Source organism: Octodon degus, unplaced genomic scaffold (assembly GCF_000260255.1).
Source record: "Octodon degus isolate 3935 unplaced genomic scaffold, OctDeg1.0 scaffold00230, whole genome shotgun sequence".
Lineage (NCBI taxonomy): Eukaryota > Metazoa > Chordata > Mammalia > Rodentia > Octodontidae > Octodon > Octodon degus.
This window is the reverse complement of record NW_004524806.1, coordinates 2,545,768-2,554,824: the sequence shown is the minus strand read 5'-3', so window position 1 is coordinate 2,554,824 and position 9,057 is coordinate 2,545,768. Positions and strand designations below refer to the sequence as shown.

At 44.5% G+C, this 9,057-nt stretch overlaps 2 protein-coding genes across 4 annotated transcripts in view; both read left to right on the top strand.

Annotated features, from left to right (window-relative positions):
- Positions 1-3,231, top strand: part of CUNH5orf52 (chromosome unknown C5orf52 homolog) — a 13,199-nt gene extending 9,968 nt beyond the window's left edge. For all 3 annotated transcript variants that reach the window (XM_023705853.1, XM_023705852.1, XM_004645559.2), the window contains exon 3: positions 1,083-3,231. In XM_023705853.1, coding sequence (XP_023561621.1) covers positions 1,083-1,280 — 198 coding nt within the window. In that variant the 3' untranslated portion in view covers positions 1,281-3,231. The remainder of the gene's footprint in view (positions 1-1,082) is intronic.
- A 4,349-nt stretch (positions 3,232-7,580) lies between these two features.
- Positions 7,581-9,057, top strand: part of LOC101566137 (probable C-mannosyltransferase DPY19L4) — a 7,814-nt gene continuing 6,337 nt past the window's right edge. Inside the window, exons 1-2 of the mRNA XM_023705859.1 lie at positions 7,581-7,863; positions 7,927-9,049. Of these exons, the coding sequence (XP_023561627.1) occupies positions 7,780-7,863; positions 7,927-9,049 (1,207 nt within the window). The 5' untranslated portion in view covers positions 7,581-7,779. The remainder of the gene's footprint in view (positions 7,864-7,926; positions 9,050-9,057) is intronic.

Genomic DNA, 9,057 nt, shown 5'->3' with positions numbered 1-9,057 from the left:
AAAAAAAAAAAAAAAAAAGGCCAGATTTGGATTCGATATCAGATGCCGTAAGCCTCTCCATCCTTCAAAACTCAGAACACAATTTATATGTCAACCCCTTCCATATAGCTGCTTGTTTTTAATATTAGAAATCATATTGTGGGCCTTGTGCATGTGAGACAAGGGCTCTGCCACTGAGCAACATGCTCAGCTCTATGGAGCTTTTCTACGTATCTGCCTTCTTTGAAGTATGCTTCTCTTACATTGTATCACTTTTGCCTGGTTTAGACATATTTGAGCATGTCTTCTTTCCTACACAGTAGGAACTAGGAATAACTGTGACTGATTTTTCTTTTTTTATGTAGTTAGTACAGGGTCTACAGGGTCTCACTACGTACATTGGACTCGTAGTGCTCCTCCTGTTTTCAGTCTCCCAAGCGCCTCCATGCCCAGTCTCATTTGCTGTCTCAGTGCACCCCAGGGGTGGGGCCAGCAGGGGCCAGCATGCCACTCTGGGGATCGAACCCTGGTCCCTGCGTTCTGCATGTGCAGGCACTTTAATCCGCTAAGCTATCTGGCCGGCCCTGTAGCTGATTTTTCTTAGTATCCCTTCCTTTAGCTAGTGCACTGAAAATAACTGAATGAGGCAGATATAGGCTGTGACTTCCCAGGCCTGTTCCCTGGTAGGGAGAAGACAAAAGTTATATAGGAGAAGAAATGATCATTGCGATATGAGGAATGTCACAGACCATATGTGGAAACACTAAGTGGTTGACAGGGACAGAGGAGGAATAAACAAGATGCACTCTCCCACAGATGCCCTATCACTTTCTCATCCGTTTTCCAGTAGAAATATGATTACAGTCAAAATCAGAATCCTCAGCTGCAGACTCTCAGAATGTACCATCGGGGTTTTCTAGCTTAATGCCCACTTTCTATAAATTAGGAAACTGAGGCTCCTTATGAATCATAGTACTGTACTTAGGGAATGAATATTGGGTCCGGAAGGCACATTTTTCACCTTTGGTGTTTCTTTTGCTGGAAGGTAGCTTCATAATCCTAACCTTATCTCTATTGCTTTTCTTTTTTCTTTTCTTTTCAAGGAGAAAGCTTTGGAGAAGGCCAGGAAAAAGACAATCCAGTGGTACGAACATCTGAAAAAAAAGTTCATAGCAGACCAGCTGAGAAAGATGGGGCACTGGAGGCAGGAATCCATGAAAATCCAGCCATACTTGGATAGCTTGAGGGCATATGAAATCCATTTGAAATTGCAAGCTTCTAAGGACAAGCAGACACCCTAGTCATGATCTGTCCCAGGGCCATAATAACATCAGTTAGACCAGGGGATAGCTAGAAGTGAGCCAGCTCACACCATCATTGACCAATAAATCAGTACAACAGAGAGCGGGAACACACCCTCAGCAATTATCATATTCTTTTCCCTTTTCCTATATTTCTGTAAAAAAGGTTCTGATAGTCCCACTGGTGCTTGAGTGGAAGAGGTTGAGTGAAGCCAACCTCTGTGATCAACGCAAATTGACCTGTGACAGTGCCCATGTTCCTTCTCCCCTCTCCTTCCCTCCCCTCCTCCCCTCTTCCATCTTCTTTCTCCTTACATCTCCCTTTCCCCTCATTCTTCCTAGTGGAAGGCAGATAGCTTCCCTTTTCCTAGTCTTTTGTTTACACAAAAACAGTATATACTTTAGGCTAGGCTTTAACTCTTATGCAGTCCAGGCTGGCCTCAAACTCATAGTGACCCTCCTGCCTCAGCCTCCCAAGTGCTGAGAGTACTGAAGGGCATGTACCATCATGCCTGGCTAAGAAAGATAATTCTGTTAGCCCCATTTTAGGAGTGAGAAACAGAGAGTTGGATGGTTAGTGAGAAAGACAAACCCGAGTGTGTCTCACACTGAGGCCCATCTCCTATCCCACATGTTAGGACTCTGTCTTTGTCATTACAGGTAGAAGTGCAGGACCTAGCGCCTGCAGCAGTGGTCCAATCCTTGATCTGTTCTCAGCTCCATGATTTCACAGGTGGTACTGGGGGGGGGGGCTCAGTTTTAATCTCAGTTGTACAAGCTCAACTGTTCAGCATCTGTTTAGCTGAAATCCAAGTGTCCTTTCTGCCAGGTGACTGGAGAACTTGCCACCAAGTACAGAATGGATAGGCTGGTAAGGAAGGTTAGGCCAGGTTATGGAGATGTAGCCAAGGGAGATGCTCCCCTAATTGGAAGAACATAGGATTACTGTACTTAGCTGTTAAAATATGTTCTCAGCATCACTATCAGGAAATCTCTGCTGAATATCCTTGGTGTCAGAAAGCTCTAGGATGAAGACGGGATTGGTAAATGGTACTTTCTCCTAAAGAGATCAATAATGTTTGAGTCCACCTTCAGTTTCCTGCTGGACACATACTTGGTTCACTTCACTTTGGAGTACTTGAAAATAATCTTTTTGATCTGAAAAAACTTTCCTGGTGCACAGTAGACTTTGTTCTTTCCCTTTCCAGATCTTTTCATGATCAGGGAAGGAGAGAAAGGAAACTTCTATTTTCTGAGCACCTATGGTCTTCATTTCTCATAATACTTGTGAGGCACCAGACTCTCTTATGCATAAGAAGACCAAAGAACAGAAAAGTTAATTTGCTTATATGAACCAGGCTGGAGATGCGCAGGGTAATCTTCCATGGCTGCAGTTCCTCTAGTACTCCCGAGCTTCATTGTGAGCATAGAGCTTAATTTCAGCCGTGGCTGGCCTAAAGAACTTCCCTGGGAGGGGTGCCCATATGTGAAGTTTGAAGACTTTCTACCCATAGCAACAGCTGTTGAGCACAGCAGTAAATAACAGGGTGGAAAGAAGCCCAGGGTAAGGATCTACTGTATTTGTGATTGGTCTTAGTGCCCAGCTGCAGGTAGACAATAGGTCCATTACTCGGGCTCAGTGGATCCAGAGCAGCCTGCCATTGGGGCTTGGCAGTTGGAATTAGAGGAGCAAGTTGTCAGGGAGCAAGGGGAGGCAAGTAGCCACCCTAATTCCTGCTATCCATCCATCCGTCCATCTATCCATCCATCCATCCGCTTACCTACCTATTCATCCATCCATCTGGTTCCTCAATAGACAATCAGAATACAAAGGTGGAGGAAGTTTTGTGGCTTGCTGCGACTCCTCTGGTTTTTCCTGATTGGTGTGAGCAAGAGGGGTGACCTGCAGCATGGGAGTGCCTCTGCTCTGGTTCACTTTGATCTTGGGCAAGCCACCTCTCCACTCTTTTTTTTTTTTTTTTTTTTTAATGTTTTTCAGATACATTTATCTCTTCATTCTTAAGAGTACAGGGCTATGCACAGTACTGTCTCGTGAAGAGCCTCCCGTTTTATAGGTGGGTAACTGAGACCAGGAGCGGGAAACTGACTAGCCAGAGTCATAGAAGGAATTGGGTGGACTGGGGACCATTTCCAGGATGCTGCCATTAACTTATTGCAATACTAGGCCCTGAACATAAGGCTTTCACCCTGAGCTACTACTTCCGCAGCCCCACTAAGTACCCTGGTGGCCCGGCTGAGGCTCAAACTTGTGATCCTCCCACCCTCACCTGTCAGAGTGCTGTGTATAGGCGTGAGCCACCACACCTGATGATGCCATTTTTTTTTTTAAGTGAGAATAGAAATCCCAACTCTTGTCTTCGCCCAGTATTGTGGGAATGATCCCTCAAGTTAAGTGATGGGGAGTGTGTCTTGAGATGAGTGTCTTTGCTGGTGAACCAGGATGGATTTCCATAATGACCAGAAGGGGGCAGCATACGCTTGCATTATGAATTAAGCTAGGCTCTGCCAGAGGAAGCAAATCCTGTGTGCTGGAGTCTGAGGAGGAGGCCAAATTATTTAATTCCCTAGGACCAAAGGCAGAAATAGGAGGCAGGGACACGATCTGACCCAGTCCCTTGCTGAATTACAAAATGTTACTTGGCTATTACAGTCCAGCTGCTACCTTTGAAAGCAGTGCTTCAGGGCTGTGGGGACCGAGCCAGGGCAGGCCTAGGCCTGGGGCCTCCTACCTCCCCTAGTGACTTGTCTGGCCTTCAGTTCTCCCACCTGTAACTCAGGGGGCCCCGAGGCTGGTGGGTGGTCCCTGCTTCCTTCCATTACTCGGGCCCTGAGATGTGGTCCAGAGCTTTGTACACACAATGCTCATAAATATCTGCTGAGTAGGAGGCAGCTGGAACACCCAGCCTTCTGCAACATAATCTGCATGAAGTTTACACCACTAATGTGTTTCTCATTTTACAGGATGATTCCCAAAGGAGTTCCTTTAACTAGTGTGCTCACTTTGGAGCACTTTCAAAGGTTGTATCACCAAGTCACTGTCATTCAAATCCATAACCCCTCGGGGTCCTGTCAGGTCTCTTAGCTGCTGGAATTAATCCTATGCAGCTTGTGTGGAAGTTCTTCCAATTGACTAATGAATACTCATCTTCTACCTCAAACTACATGTTTATTGAGTTATTTATATATACCTGGCACACCCCCATTTGAGGGTTATTTATTGAGCACCTACTTATTGTCAGTCCATACCCTGGGGATATGGCAGCAAACACTTCGTGGAGTCACACTGTGTGTGTGTGTGTGTGTGTGTGTGTGTGTGTGTGTACTGGATAAAGTAAGTAAATAGGGACGACTCCTAAAGTAGAAGTAACAAAAATACCACTGGACGAAGGGAGAAAGGAAATTAGGCCTACCCATACAAGGGAATAGCATGCAACAAAAGGAATGAAGCACTGATGTATGTTACAATGTAGATAGACCTTGAAAACATATGCTAACTGAAAAGCAGTTAATCAAAAAGTCCATTTCATGTAGGAATCCATTTATATGGAGGGGCTAGAATAGGCAAAAAGTTGAGAAGTGGTAACCTAGGACTGGGAGGGACAAATGGCCTTTGATAGCTAAAAGCTACAGAGATTCTTTGGGGAAAGATAAACTGATAACACTTCATGTGGATGGTTGTACAACCCCACGAATGTGCTGAAAATCACTGAAATGTATCTACTTCAAGGGGCAGATGGTGTGATATGTGAATTATATTCCAGCAAAGGTGTTACTACATGCATATACAATAGGCAAGGGAGCATGAGGCTCAGGGAGCAGGTATGTGACTTCAGGCAAGTGATCCGGGAAAGCTTTAAATGCAAGGTGACATTTGAACAAAGACAGGCCAGTAAGGGAGGGGCTCTGATGTGTAAGGGCAAGAACCAAATTCACCCCAAATTCCATTATTTTTCATTTCTTCATAATCACATTATTCTGCACCCATTCTCCTTGTGATTTTGGTTGATTGTAGCTTGAGTGGACCTCAGCTTCGCTCTGTGGTACAGCTGTGACACCCAGTGGGGCCTCATAAGTGCCCTGCAGAGTGGCTGTGGCTGGGCCTCTCCATCAGGCCATGGTGACACTGAGGGCACAACCATTCAGGCAGTGGGTCTTCTCTACCATCAGAACAGCATGGAAGGGTACCGCTCCTGTTGTTCCCTTCCAAGAGCAAAAGGATGTTAAATAACGACATGTGAGGAAACGCATGGACACCAAGACTGGGAAAGGTGAGATTTAATGTCATCTAGGTACAGGCAGGCTGTAGTTGGACTGATACTAATGTCTATCTGGAGGAGAGGATAAGTATATGTAGGGTTTGGTGTTGGAGGTCGCAGTCCCAAGGAATCTGGATGGAATGCTTGAGGTCAAAGCTACAAGGACGATCAGCAGAGGTGTGACTCAAAAGCTGGGTTGCATGTCATCATGAGACTGCAGGTCCAGTTCTGAATTTCTTTTCAGCCATTAGTTCTGTTTGCTGAGGGCAGCCTGGATTCCTGTTGTCCGTACAGGGCACTGTGTTTACTGGGAAGGTCTTTCCAGTTCAGGCCTGACAAAGCACTTTACCTGTCTTCCTTTTAATTATCTTCCCATTCTCCCCCTGCTCTTGAGTTCAACCTCTGGAAGATGTGTGAGATTTTTTTCCTACTGGTTCTCACTTCTGGCTTCATTTAGAATCATGAAAAGGCAAAAGGAGGCGGAATTTACTCAATACCAGGCTGTCCTCTCCAGAGATGCTATTTAATTAAAGCAAGGGCAGTAGTAAATTTTTTAATTCCCTAGATGGTTTCTCCTGAAAGAACTGATGAAAACTGGGTTGCTAATGAAGCCAGCTGGTCTAAATCAGATGCATTAAAGATAGCACAATAGGGCTCCTAGATTAGCCAATAAATCTAAGCTGTGCCATGTATTCTGGCAGATGCCACAACATCTATTCCAAGTTTATTTCCCCTATTTTTTTTCCTGAGAAACAAGAATAATGATACCACTTTATAAATCTATTCTATATAAGAACATCAAAATTCACCGCAGACTCCCACTTTGGGCCTTCAAAGGTCTTCATAAAAGTGCCCCAATGATTGGTGGCAGGAGATAATGTGTCCACCACATCCAGTTTCCCTCCCTGATGGCAGGCAGCGTGTACAAGGGAATGCTGGAAGAGGAAAAACGGAAGTGGAGGAGAGGCAGGACATCTTGGCAGGAGCGTGCAGGGAGCAGAATCATTCACTTCCTAGTCAGGGAGCAAAAGAGGAGAACGTTGACATAGATAGGGTCCCACCGTCCCCATTTGGACAAGCCCCAGGGACAAAGGAATCATAAAAACCCTGACTGTTGGTGTCTGGTACCTTCTGATCAAAGGCAGAGAACCTTTGGGCTTTATAAGGAGAATGTGTCTGGGCAGCTTTTGTTCCACTCAACACCTTGGCTACTGAAGACGCTGCTCACAGCTCTGAGGGCCATGTATCCTCCGCCATCCCTTGCTGGCACAGTGCGCTTTTGTTTATCTGATGTGTGTGGGCTCTGGAGTCGTTTAGTTCTGAGTGGAAATCTCAGCTCTCTTGTAGGAGAAAGATCTCCTCAGAGCTTCAGCATTTGAATCTGTTTTTCAGAGACGGGGTTTCATACAGTTCAAGCTGGCCTTGAAGTTACTATGTATCCCAAGCTGGCCTCAAACCTGAGCAGTCCTCCTGCCTCAGCCTCTCAAATGCTGGGATTATAGGCATGTGCCACCGTATGTGGCCTATACTGTTGACGAAATAATGACAAGGAAAAGTCTGACTCTGGCATGGTAGTATACATCTGATCTGAATGCCCTCAGGGGTGGTTTGGCTGGCTGGAGTGTTGTGGGGATCGAACTACAGCAACCTGAGGCTGACAGCTTTGTGGAAGCAGCCATTTAAACAACTGAGCTAAGGCCAGGCCCCCCAGTAGTATACATCTGTAATCAACACTGCAAGAGGCTGAGGTAGGAGTATCACAAGTTTAAGCTTAGCCTGGGCAATTTAACAACTTAGTGAAAGCTTATCTTAAAACAAAAAATAAAAAAAGGGCTGGGGATGCAGTTGTATGCAAATTCCCAGCACTTCCCCTCCTCCTTAAAGTCTGTATATGTTCAATATTGACATAGTGGGAGCGGGGCCGGCAGCGGGCCCGGGGCGGCCGAGGGCTTCGGCGACGCGAGGGGACGCCATCTCCGGGACGTGTTGGAGCCTCAGGCCCGACCCCGGCGGCGGCGTGGAGACGATGGCGGAGGAAGAAGGACCAACTGTAGAATTACGCCAAAGAAAAAAGCCAAAGTCTCCAGAAAATAAGGACTCTGCCAAAGAAGCGAAAGTTAGTGATACTTCAGTTCCTGAAAGAACTCCAAAATATGTATTATTTCAGCGCTTTGCAAAGATTTTCATTGGCTGTCTTGCTGCAGTTACTAGTGGTATGATGTATGCACTGTACTTATCTGCATACCATGAACGGAAGTTCTGGTTTTCCAACAGGCAGGAATTTGAACGGGAAATCACATTTCAGGGTGACAGTGCTGTTTATTACTCCTTTTATAAAGATATGTTAAAGGCACCTTCATTTGAGAGAGGAGATTATTGAGCCTATGTATTTCTATATTGGCATTGTTTTTGGATTGCAAGGAATATATGTTACTGCATTGTTTGTTACAAGTTGGCTTATGAGTGGAACATGGCTAGCAGGAATGCTTACCGTTGCATGGTTTATCATTAACAGGGTAGATACAACAAGAATTGAATACTCCATCCCCTTAAGAGAAAACTGGGCACTGCCATATTTTGCATGCCAAGTTGCTGCACTTACAGGCCATTTAAAAAGCAATTTAAATACTTATGCAGAGAGGTTTTGCTATCTGTTGATGAGTGCTTCAACTTACACCTTTATGATGATGTGTGAGTATAGCCACTATCTTTTGTTTCTTCAAGCAGTATCTCTGTTCCTGTTAGATATCTTTACAGTGGAACAAGGTGACAAGATCCATGAGGTATATAAAATCTACATATTTTCTCTGTTTCTGGGATATTTGCTACAGTTTGAAAATCCAGCTTTATTAGTGTCTCCTTTATTAAGTTTTGTATCAGCCTTAATGCTTACTAAGTGCCTTCAGCTGAATGTGAAGAAAGGAACTTTTGTAGCTAAAATCAAGAAAGTGATTAATTTTTACCTGGAATGTACTCTGCCAGTGACACTGAATATGATAATAAAGATGTTTGTTCCACACACAGAAAGTGAGCACATGCTCGAATTCCTTGAAGTAAAATTTGGGTTAAATATGACTAAGAATTTTACAGTGAATTGGCTCCTCTGTCAAGAATCCCTCCAGACACCGTCCCAAGATTTTTTTTTGCGATTGACACAATCTTCTTTATTACCATTCTATATTCTAGTGTTAATTATTTGTCTTCTTTCTATGATGCAAGTTATTTTTAGGAGGCTTAATGGAAAGTCCCTGAAAGAAACTGTTGCTATTGAAGATGGACGAATTGGAGAAAGGCCAGAAATAATTTATCATATAATTCACACTATTTTATTGGGTTCTCTTGCAATGGTTTTAGAAGGATTGAAGTATATTTGGACTCCTTACGTGTGCATGTTGGCAGCGTTTGGTGTGTGTTCTCCTGAGCTTTGGATGACTCTTTTCAAGTGGCTTCGACTAAGAACTGTGCATCCAATATTGTTGGCTCTTATTCTGAGCATGGCT